The sequence below is a fragment of the Python bivittatus genome, unplaced genomic scaffold (assembly GCF_059951505.1).
Source record: "Python bivittatus isolate LINGU-HERP-01145 unplaced genomic scaffold, Pbiv_v1 ctg000220_np1212, whole genome shotgun sequence".
Taxonomy (NCBI): Eukaryota; Metazoa; Chordata; class Lepidosauria; order Squamata; family Pythonidae; genus Python; species Python bivittatus.
The window spans coordinates 17,020,138-17,039,555 of record NW_028277048.1 but is presented as its reverse complement, the minus strand read 5'-3'; the positions used below and the strand labels follow the sequence as shown (position 1 = coordinate 17,039,555).

At 43.0% G+C, this 19,418-nt stretch overlaps 1 protein-coding gene across 2 annotated transcripts in view; it reads right to left on the bottom strand.

Annotated features, from left to right (window-relative positions):
- RARG (retinoic acid receptor gamma) overlaps window positions 1-19,418 on the bottom strand; it is a 77,819-nt gene that overhangs the window by 28,030 nt on the left and 30,371 nt on the right. Inside the window, exon 1 of one of the 2 annotated variants that reach the window (XM_088137991.1) lies at window positions 16,518-17,014. The exons of the other annotated variant lie outside the window; for it this stretch is intronic. Coding sequence (XP_087994117.1) covers window positions 16,518-16,668 — 151 coding nt within the window. The 5' untranslated portion in view covers window positions 16,669-17,014. Of the gene's footprint in view, window positions 1-16,517; window positions 17,015-19,418 lie in introns of those variants that run through there. 2 annotated transcript variants of the gene reach the window in all.

Sequence of the window (19,418 nt, the reverse complement as noted above, 5' to 3'; positions counted from 1 at the left end):
GATAATCTGCAGCCCTAACTCCTCAAGTTCTTTAAACCAGACATCAAGGGTTCTTTCCTAATATCATTAAGGAGATATAAAATAGGTAATATAGGTGTACCAGTAGACAAACATTTATGCTACATAGGAATAATCAGCATGGAAAGATGGGTAGATCTACGGTACAGAAATAACATCCATCATGTTGTAAATGTCTGAAAAAGATAACATTCGTCTGCAGTTTTTGCAGTCACAATTTCAACAGAACACCTAACAGAAACAGGACTGATACCCTGTTTTATGGTCCCCATTCTGCCTTTAGCAGAAAATGAAGATTTCTGCTTCAAGAAGATAAACATTACCACCATGTGGATTGGCCCTTAGGGATCAGAGAAACTATTAAATATTGGAGTAGCCTTAAAGTGAAGTCATTCTGTATTGAGTCAACTGTTAAAGTGAGCTTTTGTGCTCTGCTGATCTCTCCTTCCAGCTTATGTGTTCAAAGCAGATATTCAATATAAAAAAATAAAGATCTGTATGGAAGAAATATTGATCTGGATTACTAAATCCTATTCATAATGAAGAACCCCATTAAGATAATATTCTATCTTTTTCATTCTTTTTCAATGAAGGCAAATAGTTGGGAAAATGAAGAAACTGACCTCTGCATATACTTTTATTAAAACAGCAATCTCTGTACAGTACATAGCACTTTATAGAGCTTCATGGGCAAAAGTTCCTTGTCCTCAAAGATCTTTGAATTAGTACCTTTCCAGATTAGCAAGCTCTTTTTTGGGGAAAGTTACCTGCCCTGGAACAGGATCTGAAAAATCACATCATAATACATTGAAGCACAAGCATTTTCACAAACGTTAAACTGAGTGTTAATATCCACCTCATGGCTCATAAAAAAGACCATTGAAATACCCACAGAGTATGGCTTTCGTGAACAAAAAGTCCTACCTAAAGATATATGTAATCCACACATGGCAGATAAAAACCAACATATAATGCGTGCAGAAGAGATGATGGTGTACAGTATTTTTTTCCCACATCTCCTTCACGTACTGCTGTGTTTTACCTTTGTATAGTACTGTGTCAAATGATATGTGTCCAGTTTTGGCAGGGTCTCATACCAATCAGGAAGAATGGCCAATAACAGAATTGTCATTGGTTTCAACATGCAGTTCAGCAACTGGGAGGCAACTGGGATATTACCAGTTAAACATCTGATTCCTTCTCCAGTTTCCTTTTCAGTTCTCTCTCTTTCTCTCTGGCTTTTTATGATTTAAGTAAATTGCACATGTGTACAGCAATGAAAAATTGGGAACTAAAGAACAGGAACCAATTGCAGCTGATCACACCTGCTTCTGGGGTTGATTCCAACCAAACTGTGGAAGGGGAGCAGAAACTGTATTAAAAACTTTGCTTCTTTTCATTTTCCCTAGTAGAAACAGTACTAAATAACCAATTCTCCCCTACGTGAATCAGTCTTGCAAATGATGTCTAAGAGGCAAAAGAGGAATTGAGGTCCAGCACAACGCATCCCTCTGCCGTCAAACTTTCTATGTTGCTTGTTGGGCATTTGTAGCCCTGCAACACATAATCAAAAGTTACTCACAAATAAGAACTGCAGACGAGTGTCCTATAAGACAAATTGAAGGGCATATTTGTGAATAGATCTCATTATGGTGAGGAATGCCACCCTATCATTTCCTGTCAACACACTTGCAGAAACCGTGTTCTTTGACGTATCGGTCCCAGGTATTCAGAAAACATTAGCGTCTTTTAATTACGGTCTAGTGTCCTCAGCACAAAATTCTGTGAAGGCCCCTAAATAAAAACACTTCCCAGAACAGAATATAAAAAGCACATTAGCCGACTGCAGGAAAAAACAGCTGGTGTGAGCAGACCCAAATATTTTCACAGAAACAAAATCAGATAAACTGTATCCTGTTGGATCTTCTGCCTGCACTTAAGACAATCTAGCATACCGCGACTACTTAAATCCACACATATAACAATGCTGTACGCTTTGATTTATGACCTATTTTTCTTTATAAACTCATTTACATCCTGCCCCCTTTCTGTCTTGAGCAAAAAGCTCATCCAACATGGGCCTGCCCGTTTCAATGAGGCTGCTCCTTCAAGTTCCTTCAGAAGTGGAAGAGTTCCTTACTTGTGTTATGAAAGATTGGCTAAGAAAGAAACAGAATATTGGCCAGCAAACACAGAAATGAAGTCCAGATGAGGACACAGATGGGAAATCATAAGGAGATCCATGTTAGTTGCTTTGTGTTTTCTAAAGAAAGAGAAGGATAAACTGTAACAATGAAATAAAACAATCAAAGTTGTGGGACTTCACAAAGTAGGAGAAATAACTCTGCAGACATAACAATTTCCCTGGTAGAGTTCAATTTCAGTATTGGGGGGAAAATGCTCTTAACCCTTTGCTGTTCAGTGCAATAAACTGTAACACGGAACACGGAAGACATGAGAAGTAACAATGGCAAGCGCCATATTTTATTTATTTGTATCTGGCCATTTTGTATGTGACAGAAAGGGCGTTCATGTTCCATTTCTGCCCCTTTCTCTGCACAAATTTCTCACAGGCTGGGAAAACCAAGTTGGAGAGCCCCCTTCCACCGGGAATGAGCAAAGCCCCCCCTCCCAGGCCGCCTGGGACAGACTGCTGATTTCTTTGAGTCCCGGCACAAATTTGTTTTCCTGGCCTCCCCTTTCGCATTAGACAGCTCCCAGCTTGCTGCCCAAAGCCACACACCATGAAACGATCGCTCCGTAGCCAAAGGACGAATGCCAAGGCCACCCAACGTTCCTCGCATGGCTGCTGGAAGAAGCCAGGCTGCCGGGCTTCCGAGGCATCCTTAAAGGAGATCAAGAGCGCATTCTGCAACAGGTGGGAGCAGAGGGCAGGAAATAAATTCCACAGCAGGACAGGGCTCTCCCGCCTCCTTGGGCAGAGGGGAAGAGCTGGCCGGGCCATAAATTCCCCTGCGCTGACAGTGATCTGATGCTCCAGCAGAAGGAACAATCCCAGGCACGTTCCCAGGGGGCAGGAGGCCACCGCACCTTCACTGGAACAGGACAGGCGGCATGAAATATGGCTGGCAGCCCCACAGGACTCTTCTCTCCAGCCGAGCCTGGCCCTTGGAGGACAGGTTTTAAAGCAGTGTTGTCCAAACTTGGCCACTTTAAGATGAGTGGACTTCAACTCCCAGAATTCCCCAGCCAGCATGGCTGGCTGGGGAATTCTGGGAGTTGAAGTCCACTCATCTTAAAGTGGCCAAGTTTGGACAACACTGTTTTAAAGGCAAGAAATACTAATAGGTAGCCTCATTTTTTGCTGTTGGGCTATCACACATGGTAGGATTTCTAACCTTTCAATAGCCAACAGAAGGCATTAGGTACGTCAGAACCTTGAAGCCTTGTCTCTTTTTTCCCCTTTGATTCTGTGAAACAAGGGGGCCAAATTTCACCTGTTCTCATGTCAGCCTGCAAGGGAGGGCCATCTTTTTCAAATCCTTCCTGTGGAGATTGACAGATCCCCTCACTTGGCACAGTTAATTAGAGCGCCAGGCAAAGGAGTTTAGCGTAGCTCTTCGACTGCTATGCGGTTTTCATTACAAGCAGGCTTGTTTGATTTTTGTTAAGTGGGAACGTGTACATTCATAAACATTATCCTCCTCTGCATCCATAGCTACAAGTGGAACAGTCTGGAGTTTCTGCCATCTCGGGTTGTACAATTTAAAAACTCTTGTTTGACAGATAAGGAATCCAGACTTCATTATTATTATTATTATTATTCGTGCACACTACACTTGCATACGTGGGCATGTGTGATATGGGAATTAAGAGCTATCTCGGTAGCCTGTTTTCCTTCCTGAAGCTACACATGCAGCAGCTTCTTCCAAGTGTGTATTATCAGATATTGGAGACCCAGCTTTGCGCAGTGCTGAAGGCACCAGGCTAGAAACCGGGAGGCCGTGAGTTCCAGTCCCGCCAGAGGCACGAAGCCAGCTGGGGGACCTTGGGCCAGTCGCTCTCTCTCAGCCCTGGGAAGCAGGCAAGGGCAAACCACTTCTGAAAAACCTTGCCAAGAAAACTGCAGGGACTGGTCCAGGCAGTTGCCAGGAGCCAAGAATGACTCGAAGGCGCACACCCCCACACAAAATCAGATATTAAAAACCCCAAAACATAACAACCATTCTACAGTATAAGATGCATATAGATAGAACGTGAACTGGAAGATGTCAGCTGGATCATCCATTCCAGATAGGGAGATCTGCATATATAGGAAATTGCCATATATCTGATTTACTTATCTTCATAGCTTCTGTTCTTATTACACCATAACCTGATCCTGTTCCATTGAAGATACGAGAAAACAACCATGAGCTGATCAACCATGCAACAGCAGTGCTGTAACACTAAACAGCAAAGGCTGGATTTTATTATTTGTCTAGAATTTCCCAGTGCAAAATTTATTCCAGCTAAGCTGCCCAGATTTTTGTAGAAAGCCAGCAAGAGAGCAGGAAGACAACGAAACATCTCACTATCTGTCCTCCACGTATGAGACTCAGGTATACTGTCTCTGAACATGGCAGTTTCATTCAGTACTATGTAGATTGGGAATACATGTTAAGCTACCATGTCCTGGGCTGAAGGGCATTAAAGAACGGTTCTGTACCACTGCATTTTTTTTCAAACCACAAATGTTTTTCTGCACAATGTACTCATTCAGTCCAAGTCAGAGGGAAACAAACAAAAAATCTCTTTACCCCAAAATAGCTTTCGCTGGATAGAAGCTACAGTTGAGTCACTCCTTCTGGGATTCATTAAAACATGCAAACTCTCTTACTCTGCACAGAGTTACACTCTGTTTTTCTTTGCAAACTGGGTTTGGATTCTTATACCATCTTATTTGTAGCTGCTGTTTGCAGAGGGAGAGGCCCTGATAGATAAACTGATGATATTCTCATACATGTCTAGGATCTGGACACCAGTTTAACAAGATTTACTAGTATAAAAATCCCCAAAGGTAGGCATTCTGGTCTGATGATTTATTTAAAGCATTGGTAAATGCTTTCCACACAGAGTAGGTACACAATAATAAACACGGGCATCCAATTAAAACAAATGTCAACACATGTAAAACTCATTAAAATAGTTTAAAAATAGCAAGAAGGCAGCCATAGTCTATAGCCATAAAACCTGAAAAAGGAGTTAGGGCAGAAATCAAAGCCCAGTTGTATGCCTTACCTTTGCACCTGAACATCCCTGGCTGGAAAGCACTGGAAATTAAAGCCTTCGTTTACACATTACCTTCACAGGTTTTCAGCATTGCCAGGTAGGGTTGGGAAAAATACCTGTCTGAAATCCCGGACAGCGTTCGTTAGTCGGAACTCTCCGTACCAAGGTAGAGAGGCAAAGGTCTGGCTTGGACAGCATCTTATTAACATGCAGTCAGGTTGCAACGACAACTGGTAAGGCAGCATTCTTTAATCGGGTGCCCACCAGACGTCTCGAACCACAAGAAATGGCAGTGCTATTTGGGAAGGATGGAAACCATAATCCATCACTTCTGAAGAATACTGGGTGGGGGAAGGCCATGGTAAAAATCAACTTTTATATTCATGGATGGCATGTCTACTGGATATGTTAGTTCTATGTGTGTTTAACAACCACAAGAAGACTACATTTCTTTTTTATTTACTTCTGATCTTACATTGGTCTGTACATCCATCTACCTCAGTCCCTCTGCTAAAATACCTACCAGCTTCATAACAGTTTTCCAATAATAGTATTGGGCATTCCCAATATTAGGAGGCAACTGGCTAGTTTGGGGGGGGGGGAGAAACTATCTAAATTCCTCTGGGGTAGGTGTCCATAGCACACTCTTCTGTCTTCTTGAGGGGAGTTGCCAAGGACAGTTACATGTTGAACAATGCATTTAATGCACAGCTCAATACCTATAAACCATTGTGGTAGACATTATTTTATCACTCTCCACTTCGAGCTTTTGAATAGCACGATTTCCTTGATCTTGTATTTATCAGCTTTAAAAAAAAACAAAACATGCCATTAACATATTATGTAAGCACACCTTTGTTATACTGCTATAGTACTTGAACCTTACTTTTCAAAACTATATAGGAAAAAAAACCTTTTCTGGTCATTGTTACTTTTAACATTCCAAGTCTGTATTTTGTTTCTTGACATTTCATGGGTAGTCACAGCCCATCATGTTTAAATTAATGAACAGCTTAAAACTAGCTAAGTACTTGTGGTTTTTAAAGAAATATTCTTTTTTTTTTTAAATGACTGCTTAGCAGACTGTTACCCTTCTCACCCCCAGTGGTAGGTCTCCATCTTGGTGTAGATGGAACATAACAGAATGAAAATAAAGAAGGTATGTGCTTTTCAGGATAAAATGGAAAATCAATGGCAATTCCACTTGTAGTTGACTGGAAGTGAAAAAATAGGAGCCATCCCATTGGAAACAGGCTGAAACTGGGGTTGCTAAATTGCTTCTAATTGAAAAGATTGTGCCGTTACCAATCAAAAGGCAGGCACCCTTGTTACGTCCTTAACAGAGTTTGACTGCTTTGGCCAAGAATGATGGCAGAAGTGGTAGAAAGATATCAAGAGAGTTATAAATAGAGAACATTGTCTGAACTCCTTATAAAGGCCCATGAATGAAGACTTGCATGGCTACAGTCATGGACCTTGAATTTGGGAAACTGGCTACCAAATAATCCACTGAAAATGGGCTCTGACTTAAAATATCTTGGCAAATGAGATGGCAGAATAAAGTATCCTAGTAGAAGACTGCTAGAAATTTCAAGAACAGAAAGGGAATTGTAAGATTCTTCCAGAAACCTTGGTAAAATGTTGTTACCACTTTTATTGTCCATTCCAGACAGGGTTCATACATGGCTGGTTCCACAAATCACACTGAGCCATGCATTAACAATTGTTTATTGTATAAATCACACTACATGCAAAGCCATAATTCATGGTTTACAAGCTGTAATGACTGGCTGCTGGTGATGGTGGTTGTAGTTATTGCTGCTGCTGCTGCTATTGCAACAATTATGACGATGATTTCAAGTCGCATCCTACTTTTCTACCTCAGAAATAAACTCTTGGTCCCCACAACACGTTAACCCAAAACTAACCAAAAAAAAAAATCATAGCAAGGCTTAATGTGATGTATGAACCCAGTCAATCTCTGTCCCCCTAGCAAAATGATCTTCAACCAGGTTCCTTCCAGATGTCATTGGCACTAGGCTGTCATTAGCTTTAGCTAGCCAGTATGATTGGTGAGCAGCAATGATTGGATGTGAGGTGCAAGACATTTGGAGAAGAATTGGAAAAGGCTATGTACTGCTTTAATGTCTGCTAAGGCCAGGGATCTTACTAATGTCAACTAATCTGTCTTTCAGTCCAAGAACTGATTCTGGCATCTGGTCTTAAATGCAAGCCATCAAGACATCCTCAAACATGAGTGCCCTCTGGGAATTTTCTCCTTGTGTGGATTGCTAGTGGAACCTATCTGACTGAAGAAATCAACAAAAAAATTCAGAAAACAGGTGAATTACAGATAGATGGATGCTTGGCAGAAAGCCTAAATGAAAACACACAATCATTTGAGAAAGGCTTCAGCCAAAATTTTTCATGTGCATATGTTACATCTAATCATTAATCACAACTTATCCAAGCCGGCATCTTATGGAATGGAAACTATGCAGCCCACAAAATTAGCTGCCCATGGCTGCCACAGAAAATGATAGCAGAGCTAGGACAAAGGCTAAACAACTTTGACTCCTTCTCAAGCCCCCTGCTTGAACCTCTCTCCCCAAGGATTATAAAAACTGTCTTAGGCTACTGAGCTGTATTCTCACCCAAGGCCTTGGACAATTGCAGACTCCAAAATCAACGACAGCTCTACAAGCCCACATGCTGGCAGTATGCTTTGGGGTCCATAAGCAAAGGAAGAAAGAGGAATACATGTTGAAAATACATACAGAAAAATCAGGAAAAAATCCTCCCTCCACTACAATGGGAACAGTCGGGGGACTGTACAGCTCGCTCAGCCTTAGTAACCCGACCCAGTAAAACAACTGAAATAGTGGGAATGTAGGCCTCTCCCACTAGATGTATTTCTTGACGAAAGCCCAGTTAAAGAACCTCATCTCTGAATCTTACTACAATCCTTCAGTGGGAAATGGGACCCAAGAGTTTTAGCTGACTCTCATAGACACAGGATGGGTCTTCAGCTGGAGCATTTGCATGCTAAGTATCTTCCCTGCCAGCGGCTTATTGTTCTCTCCCCCCCCCCCCCCGCTGCATACTTAGCCCCTTTAATTTCTCTCTGAGATTTCAGAGCCCCCCAACCACTAGATTGCACCATGAATCCCTTTCGCTCAGCCATCATTCATGCCTGACCAGGATTCCTCATCTATAACAGTGTCACTCAAACTCCCAATTCTCTGCCATCCGCCCAGAGGAATCGGGAAGAAGAGAGAAGGCCTTGTTTATCGAAGTATCAGAAACCACATTCAAGCTTATATGAGGCTCCCTCAAGCTGTTGTCAGGCCAAGCTCTTATCAGGCCTGTTATTTCCTGGACAGCACCACATTTTAGCCCTAACTTAATCCTCTCTAAATAGCTTCTGTACACACCCATTGTAACGGCCTGGAGGAACCAGGCAGGGACAGCAGAAAAAGAGATAGAGAGAAACAGAGAGAGAGAGAGAGAGAACTCTGTGCCCAATCTATCTGTCCCTCTTTGTTTATAAGCTATCCAGAATCCCCCATGGGACATAGGGAGCAACAAATGCCTTGATGGTGTAGGAAGAAAATACATCTGGAGAATGATACCAACCAGCAGGGTCCAGAGAATGTGGGCCCCTGGAAGATTTTGCCTTTCCAGAGGCAGCATCATTTCAGTAAAAACTATAACAATTTCACCTGTGACTTTGAGCTCTCAAACCATTCGTTATTGGTCTCTTCTCCTAAGGTCCATAGACAACCCCTCTGGAGAGACTCTACTTCAGATCAACGAAAAGATAAATAGAGCATTCAAACTGAGGGTTGAAACTCTCTGGCTCATAGCATTTAGCTATGCTAATTAGAATTTCCCCAGGATCTCTACTTATGTGTTTTTGATATGGCCAAAATTTTGGTATGATCTTGAATGGTCTGGATAGCTGATTGCAGGCTGTAGTACTCAAACCAATTTAGACTCATTTTGTTCTGATCTTCCACTGCTGGTTTTTTGTTTTCTCTAGTCATAGTTTTTGAATATCTGTTCTGATATTACTAGAATTATGTGAATATTGATTTGTATGTCTGTAAAAATAACTTTGCAGATGGGTAATAGGACAATATTGTCAGTAAATATGTTGGGATTTATTTTTAAAAACACAACCTTCCTTAGTATGGTGTTTCACCCCTCCCATCCTATAACAACCAATAACAGAGGAACAAACAGTATGGAAGCCAATCATGCACAGCTATTTGGTGTCCTCAAAATAAAAGTATCACCCAGAAGGAGAGGCAGGAGATGTTCAGCAATTCCCAGAAGAAACAAGGGGGAGAAACCTTCTGGATTGTACCACCCATGGAGGCCAAATCTTCCCATCTCTACACAAAGGACGTTCCAGGATAAGTTCTTAAAATACATTATCCAAACTGTACAACTCCACATGTAAAAAAAGACATGATTCTTATTTCTCCATTCAGTTCCCCAATGCTATAAAAAGGAATAATAATAATATAATAATTGCAGGAAGGTCTACAAACCTTTTTTTCCCCAAAGGATTAAGTCAAGGGTTCTCAAAGTGAGGGACTGGATGCCCCAGAGGTCATAAGCAACTTAGTGATTTGTCTAAGAAACCTGATCAGCCTTGCATAGGCAGAGGAGGAGCACTGTCAAAACCTGCTCTCACCTTTGCTCCTTACTTTGCCTGCACAAATCTTAGTATGCAGTTGCAGCGCTACAAAGTCTGAGATAAATGATCCACAGATTAAAATGTATTTTTTTAAAGTAAGTGATATGTTTATTTCCTGCCCCACCCTAACCCCAATGAAATCACTCATTTTATTCATAGGGGAGATGTCACATAAATTCATGTATCATGGTACCACAAAGTTTGAGAATCCCTGGACTAAAGAGTTTACGCTCCGAGTAAACTCAACTCTGGTGTCCAGGCAATATGTCCATGTAGGTGTTTTTTCAAACAACGGAGATGCATTTCACCACTATCTTATTCCAGAAAGTTGTTTTTTTTTAACTTAGTTGCCTAGCCTATAGCTCTGGGAGTTCTTGGTTAGTTTTTTGAGAAAGTCAGCTAGGTGCTGTACACATAGCTGGCAAAAAATGGTCTGGACAGATTCTGACAACCATTTTTAGTCAGGATAGGTAAATGGCAGCATACTTTTAAAGGCCTGATTTGTAAAATGGATGAAGACAGAAAGGTTTATCTGCAGGATAACTGGATGCTTGATGAGATGGATTTGCACTGCAAAGCAATTCTTATACTTTTAATACTGATGAGTAGGTGAATTAATTTAAGTTTTTAGGTCATGATGCATTTGAAGTAGCACACACAATACTTTTCTAATGAACTTGCACTGCATAACAATGTTGATGCTTTCTAACCAGGACTGGAGAACATGGAAAGTTACACCATAAATGGGGTCTATGCAGAACAGTGACTGATGGGACATATAGACTTCAAGCACAAGTTTCTATGAAATAAATTGTCAATTTATTTATTTATTAGACTTACACAGCTACCAGTCGGACTCAAAGCAGTCTATATTTTATCAGTATTTTTGTCTCAGATGAAGAGGCACTGGAGGCTGCAACTCTGAGATTTATGACAAAATCAAATAATAATAATAATAAGGAGGAGGGGGGGAGGACTCGATAGGTGCATAAAAATGCCACATCCAGCCTAAACATCTGGCTGACTGTGCAACCAACCATCATCATCGTCATCATCATCATCATTTATTAAACTTGTATGCCACTTGACTCCCAACAACTCCCAGCTTTCAGCTGAATTTCCTTTAGTATCCTGGATTTTCATTGTGGCTTTGAAATATTCAAATTTTTCAAATCAGTTGTGAAAACTAGGTTGTTAAGGATCGGTTCTCTTGCTAAAAATACTCTTTAATTAAAGAAGAAGAAATTTATAGGATGCAAAACTCCTCTGAATATAGAGAATAAAATATACAAACAACTCTGGGATGTTGCAACAAGGCCCTCTTGTATGATAACAAAAGAAATCATGATTCTCCTCCATTTGTCTTGCTCCTTCAAAGTGATCTAATCTTATATAATGTTTGCTAGGTTCCTTACAGGTTCTGTGTGTCCCTAGTTCTGCTATAATATTCCTACTTAAGAAATCTTGAAACCTGAGCTGATTTCAGTTGCTAGAGTTAAGATTTTAAATCTCTACGCTTGTATTTTTAAGCTGATAGGTTTTTTCCCCCAACTCATGTGTTTCATATGATGTGTACCTATGAGTTTATACCATATTACAGGCAAGACATTATTAAATACGATTTTAAAACCCTCCAAGCTATTGTTCTGAAAAATATCTTCACATACATAGCCAATGTTAAAAATGTAACTGGTGCCATTTTCAGAGCGCTGCTTATATATGTGAGGCCTATACACTGAGAAGAACAGCAATATATCTACCCACGTGTGCTTGATTCTGAATTAAGAAATGATATTGGATTAAGAAATGTTTACTCCGCTTCATCTCTTACTGGGCTCCAGTCTGCAGGGCAGAGCATAGGCCTACCTAATCTGGATAGGATCTCCCTCAAAAGACATCTGTATAGGCATGCAAACTCTTAAATGGATGGTCTTGGAGAACATGCATTTCAGAGGGGTAAACACATACACTCTGTTTTGGGCTAAAACAAGCCAAAGGTTAAGAGTGGCCAACGCCAGAGCAGGGCCCTCCATTCACACAGTATCTTTGCAATCCTGAACATGCAGCTTTGGGTTTTTATCTGGTGATGCCCCTCTTGCCCCTGACCCACCAATAAGGAGACAGGCCAATGAAAAGGTCAGACGCCTCCACAAAGTAGTCTCTCGCGGGCATCAGCGGCAGCTGCTCAGCGCTTTCAGCCCCAGACTTTGCCCAGCACCGCCCCAGCCAGGGGCCATCTGCTCTCTCCAACTCAGGGCCCCGGCTCCTGTCCCTCCACAAACGCCGTCTTGCTCAGTTTGAGGAAGAGGGTCGTTGGAGAGCTTTAAAAGAATAAATTACTGAAATTGAGGAAATTCCTACCCCTGCTTCGCTGGAGCTTCAAACAAGCCATTTATAACCAGCCGTAAAATGTTTGCAGCTGGGATGCTATATAAGCCATTTGTCTCGGCAACGGCATTCCTGACGCTACGGAGTATGTCCCACACGTGGAAATATATGTTCCCCCAGAAATAGCCACACCCACACAGAGGACTGACTCCCCTGTTAGGTAAAGGGAGAAAACAAGGGGGCACTCCTCCTGAATTGGATAAAGAAGCCCCCTTTATGCCTCCAGAGCAAGCTATCACTCACAGAAGTGAGGGGGACTCAGTTACAAGGGTTGATTCTAGTAAAGATTCCCTCAGGCAGGCAACATGGGCACATCCCTGCAGTTTTCTTAAAATCAGTATGAATTTGTTTGCTATGGCTTTCTTCAGAAATGTTTTTTGATTTTTCACTCTAGTCTACAGGCCAGGAATTTCCTGGTGGTCTCCCATCCAACTACTATCCAGATCCAACTCTGCATAGCTTTTTGGGATCAGCCAGGGTTGGCTAGGGCTCTCCCCTCCTTAGCCTTAGCTTCCCTGGGGTCAAACTAACCCTTGGTGATTATGGAGAACATCTATATGGTTTTCTTGGTGACAGTATGGAAACGATTTGCCACTGCCACCTTACGGGATTTTTTGTTTTTAGTCGACAATTCTGCGATTTCCAAGTGACCACCCATCCAATTCTATACACAATCACATCCCACAGTACTTATATACTCTCCTCACAGATTAGCCACCATCCCGCATGTCACAGATACACGACATGCTCCTTATATTTACACACGTACAGCCGCAAGAGACAGCAATATACATTCCAATATTTTGCACCCAGGGCGTGGGCATATTATATTCTTACATACATATTGCACCGTACATATAGATGAAAATAAACAAATGAGATTCTCAAGTTATGAAGTTTCTCGTCTATTAGAAATGTTGGGGCTGGTGCAGTGGAAAACATAATCATGCGATATTTAAAAACCTCCTTTTACTATTTTAGCCATCGGTGCTGTCAGAAAAAAATTGCATGGCCCATTGACATGGTCAATCAATGTTTTCTACAACTTCATGGTACCTAAATGAAAAATACATATCCTAGTCTACTTTAGGTTCCACTGTGTCTAAAACTTGTAACATCTTCCTGCATAGGAACAGAACAGATTGGTGAACGAAGCTTCATTGCTGCTATCCTCATTTTTTCTTACAACAATATAAATAAGACAGTTATTTCTTATTTCAGCTGAAGAGTAATTTTGGTACATAATACTTTTTAAAGCTAATCTACCTCTCAAGACTGTTGAAAAAAAGGAGATTTACTAAGAAATTTTAGTAAAGCACCATCATCTAACCAATCATACAGTTTCCCGCTATCGCTAAGGGCCATATCATAAAGGCCAGACTAGTGTTCCAACGACAGATATAACTGGTCAAATCTGTGTATCTTGATTAGACAAAGTTAGGCAAAACTAAAATGACCTATCAGAACAGGCACTGTTACTTTGTGTAGCAGTTTATGTGATCAGAGGAAGCCAAGCTGTGAATACATAAACTCATTTGACCTTATTTTCTGCAATCAAGTTCTAATGTTTCAAGCAACACTGTAAAACACCATGCTTCACTGTAGGCGCTCATATAAAATGATCCTATAAAGTTAAGTTCAGTGAAGCTACTAGCCCTCATTACACATTTGATTTTATTCATTTGCTTTACCATTCATATTTAAATCAGACCGTGTCATCAACCCAGAAGGGATATACAGAATCAACTCTCTTCGGTATGTTAAAGATTTTCTGCCCAGAGGCAATTCTTATTTGCAAGTGTACGTAATGCATGTATGATGGGTTCATTTGTAATTGCTGACATTCACTAAAGCAGCTACACCTTTCTCCTGATTGCTCCCTGAATTCCCACTTCATTGCAAAATAGGGGTATCACAAATGCCAACACTATATAAATCTGATAAATAAATGAAAATAAATAAATGACAGATAGATAGAACATCATACTAGAAATGTTTTCACAAAAACATAAGACTTAAGGCAGAGGTGCACTTTTGCAAAAAAAAAAAAAAAAAAAGTCTAAGTTACAGTACTGGTTAACAAAGACACTGATGGTGACATCAAATGCACTGATGTATATGTATGTGTACATGTCATAGGAACAGCATTGTGTCATACAGTTTCAGCTGACATAAAATCATCAGGAAGCCCTTTTTCTATATTGCATTTCCATCACCATGTTATCGCTATTGTTAGTTCTTCTGATCATGTGCACTCTTTCACCCTATAGAGGAATTATGAGTCTTTCGGGGGAAAACCCCCACTCAGCTCTATATTCTGAAAAGTGGTGTGAAGTGCAGGCGGGTGCCAAGTACATAAATCAACTTTCCTCAGCCCACCATTCTCTTGATGCATTGGGACAAAGCACAGAATCCATGGCTAAAGGCTAAGGATTAGGGGAGCTGTAGTCCCCATTTACTTGGAGGGCACAGCTTGAAAAGGTGGAATTTAAATACAGCTCATACAGGCCACCTGTAGCATGACTGGAAAGTAAAGCAGCATGTCTGGCTCTCATTTATAACATAAGGAGGTACTCCAATAAAGTTTACCTCAAAACTAGGCCCAGGAAGCTTAAATTCCTTTCCTATAAAAATGCACCCACCCAAAGGTACTCCCTACTACTAATTTCTGGTCAGTCGGAAGAGGAGGAGGAGAAGGAGAAGAAACAGTCCTAGTGTTTTTGCATGATCCCAGACAGGCCTTCCTCCCATTCAAGCCCTTCTAATGAAACTGCTGCTCCCTTGCAAGGTCGGTTGGACTTATTATTACTATTTCCCTGTCCTCCTACGGGGATGCGTGTTCTTGCTCCTCCGCAGCTTATACAAACGCCCCGGGAAGAGGCGAGATGATCCAGGAAGCGTTTTGATTTCCAGCAGCCAGAGAAAGAGTTAAAGCGCCACATTACCAGCGAGCGCTTGAGCAGCCCGGGCGGGGTGGGGCCGCTCCAAAAGAAGCCGCTTTGAGCGCGAGCTCCCACCGGGCGCGGGGGAGGGAGAGAAGGAAGAAGGGGCTCGAGACTCCGTGCCCAGGTATTCCCCGGCGATGCGAACGTGAGCCCCCGCCCGCCGGGCGCGGGTGGATAAATATACATCCAAGACTTCTTTTCCAAGTTGTAAACACCCGCGATGGGTGCCAAGAAAAAAAAAAGAGAAAAAAACGGGGAAGGAGGGAAGCGATTTGGCAGCTCCTGAATGAGAAAGGAGAACGCAGGAGGATCCGCTGGGGACACCCTTAGGTGTTTGACAGATCTCTCCGCCACCGCCGCCTCCACTTCCACATACTCCAGGGCGTCTGAAAATAAAGACATCGCCTCGTCCTTCCCCCCGCGCCAGCCTGACTGGTCTGCCCCGCTTCTGGATCTACTTGCATCTATTGGTGGACGGCAAACTTCGCTGGCGCGCGTATTTTATAGCAGCCCCCCCTCCCAAAAAACGGGAATGAAGGTTAAAATCAGTCCTCAGCTGTCTGGCTTTTGAGGGATGAACGCCATCTCCTCCTCCTCTCCCACTTCCAAATTCAGCACAATCCCCCCAGATATCCTTCTATAGTTTCTGGTTCGCTCCTCTATATATTCTGATCCTTAAAAAAAAGAACGAGAAGGAACTTCAAAGTTTCCCCCTCATCTGGTGCTCATAATGAGCTTCCAAGCCAAGACAAAGAGCCACAAACTGGAGGTATTCCCCAGTTCCCGAGAAAGTGAACTCCCTCCCGAGATCAGAAGCGAGGGAGGCGGCCGCAAATGTTCCCGAGATACAATCACGCATGTCCTCCTCCCATCAAAAGACAGCGGGGTGGGAGCAGCGAGGGAATCGCTTAGTTGGTCGCATCCCTCTTCCCCTGTGCCGAATCCCCTCTTTTGCAACTCTGGAGTTCCGAAGCAGGAAACCAAAAGTTGGAAAATCAGATTCGAATCCACCAAGCGGTCCGCCTACGCAGCAAACAGCGCCCTCTAGCACGATGCCCCTCAGACCCACTCGTGCTCAAGGCCCACGCGCGATTTATTCTGTGCGTTGCTATACACCCACAACCCCACCCACGTCAACTCTCTTAGGAAACCGAACCCATTACCTCCATTAGTGCTCCCCGCCCCCCGTATCGACCGGCACAAGCGCCGATCGGCGACAGTCCACCTACATTGTAGGCTGGCCGGCTGGGGCCATCCGAAGGGATCCAAACCCAAGGAAAACGGACTGATGCTCGACTTCCGCAGCATGCAAGCGCTCCGGTTAGTAACATCGTAGAGCTGTCGCGGCGTGACGGCGAACGCCTCCATGCAGTCGTACATCTTCCCCTCCGGAATCCGCTTTCAGTGGAAATAGGCGAAGGAGGAGGATACGGTGGCTAAAATAAGGATGGCGATGCTGGTGATGCTACTAGCGAGCTTGTGGTGGTGATCCAGGAAGAAAAGGAAATGTTCGCCGCCCTCCCGGAGAGGCAGCGGGAGGGGGGGAGAGGAGGAATAACTCGGGTCCCCTCGCGCGCACAGGCCGCCCTCTCTGCTTCCCGCGTGTCACACACGTCCCGCGTGAAGTTGGGAGCTGTGAAGTCCCGGCTTTTCGATCGCTGCAGCCTGCCCGCTGAAGAAGCTATTACCTTACCGCGAAAGCGGCTAAGGACTCCCCAATTTGTGGGAGTGGCTTGGGAGCGAAAGGGGCCGGCCCAGATGGGACGGATACACAAAATCTGACTACGCGCAGCAGTCGCGGACGGGGGCATAACACGCCGAGGAGGACCTAGGAAACGCGCCCAAACACTGATTTGGCAAGCGCGCAACGAGGAAACAATAGGCAAACACGCGCGCGCACACGTAGGCAGGGCTGTGTTGGCTGCTGTGTGTGTGAGTTTGGTTTGTTTCCCCCCCCCCTTTCTGTGGCTGCTTCTCTTTCCCAAGCCGCACCCACGATGGCACTCCGAATATAGCAAGCAGAAGACGGCGAAGTTTAGCAAGCGTACCAGCTGATAGGCATGTTTACTCGGAAGAGAGTTCCACGGAATTGAGAGCTCAGTAAAGACGCGTGCGACCGGGAGGCAAGGCTGACAGAATGCCCACCTAGGGAACGCCCCTTTATAATCCAAGAGAAGCCGGCCCTGTCATTAGGCTTGAGTTCAGTAAGCCTATAAAAGAAACCGATGTGGGGGTAAGGCAGGGAGCAGGGATTAAGGGTGGCATGACACAGCCTGGCCTGGCAAGTTAGCTCCCTGTTTCAGTTGTGCTGGAAGGTGCTGTCCCGTGATGGAGGCTGAATAACTATGAAAGTTGATCCCAGGGAAGTTTTCACCCTGCTACAAGTACATAGCCGGTTCTTGTACGCCTGCCTCTGCCAGCAAAATGAATTAACTGAAAATAGGGCTCACCCTTCTGTTTTCACAGTGGGAGAAATGACTGAAGAGAAGACCTAAGCTTACCCTGAAAGGTGGGAGGGAAAATAGGTACCTTTCCTTTATAATCCTGTAAGAAGCTTGGCAAAAGTTGTGAGCAGAGAGCTAATGCAGGGACGTGGACTGGAACCCACATAGAATAAATACTCACAAAGTACAGTAACACATCAGCAACTCAAGGTTGGGGATGGGTAGTAATCATCCTGGAGCGTCTTTAGTGTAGGAAGGGGCTTTGGATCCATGCCATGCATGGCTGGAATCGACTTTAAGTAGGAGTATTGCAAGTGATACAAAGCATTCAGCAGAGTACTTGAAATGGATGTATATTCTTAATGATCGTCAGAGAGATCCCCAGCAGATAAATTCCTCATGGCCAATTCACAGCATAGAAAGCAGATTCTCCTCTTCCCATGTCCACGTAGTTATGTGGAACAGGAATTTATTTCTGAAATCCAGCACTTAATCCAAAATCAAGGGATGGGATTTTGGAAAGCTACCCAAATAATTATTCTTTTGTGCCTATAAAAAAATAAACCAACCCTGAACTCAAAACATATCTTGCTGCTTTTGTGCATATAATCAGGGTAGTTAAAGAGATAAATAATTCCATATTGTAAATGCATGTTTTATTCCCTTAAAAAAACATGGCAAGTACAGTATCTGGGCACAGCAGTGGAATCTGAATTTAATTAATGGAACTAAAACAGTGTGATACTGATTTATGTGAATACTACATTCCCATGTCATAGCACAAAGCAAATTCATTATTTACCACATTCAGATGTACAGTCTCTCATTTTCTCTCCCAGCCAGTCTCTCATGTCACTTCAAGCAATTTTGTAATGGAGCAATATATATTCATAGAACTATAAGTTGGCCATGTGGCAAGTGAACCAACTGGAGCAATCACTTTTTCACATGCAAAATCCCTTCTGGATCTGATTTGGCCCTGTGAATGGGGCCAGAGCTTGATATGCAGAAATCAAGGAATGAAACTTTTCAGTGTGGCAATAGCAAATTAAACCTATTTAATCCATTAGTCTAAAATATAGGGATTCAAAAGTTGGTGACTCTAGCGGCTACCTATAGATAGATCATTCCTGCCTTGTCACAGGTAACAATGTTATCCTCAATAAAACCATTCAGCTCTTTCAGACCTGGTTCATACATTACACACAACATGGTTATAGACAGAGTGGTGCAATGGATAAGATGTTGGACTAGGACTAAGGAGGCTCAGATTTAAGTCCATCCTCAGCAGTCCATCAAGCCAATTAATCTCTCAGCCCAATGCACCATACAGGACTCTTATGAGAAAAACTGAACGCTATGTACGCTGCTTCCGGCTGCTGGAAGAGAGGTGAGGTAATGAGGTATGAAAAGCCTTTCAAAAAACCTTTGATAAAGTCCCCCATCCAAGATTTCTCAGTAAGCCTAACAGCCATGGAAAAAAGGGCAGGTCCTCTTGTGGACAAGCTACTGGCTAAAGAACAGAACACGAGTAGGAGTGCCTGGACATTTCTCACAGAGGAGAGGTGGAACGAGTGGGGTCCTCCTAGGACCAGCACTTTTCAACACATTTATAAATGATCTGGAATTGGGTGTGACTAGGGGAATGGATGTCAAAATGGCAGATGTCATTCAACGTGAGCAAGG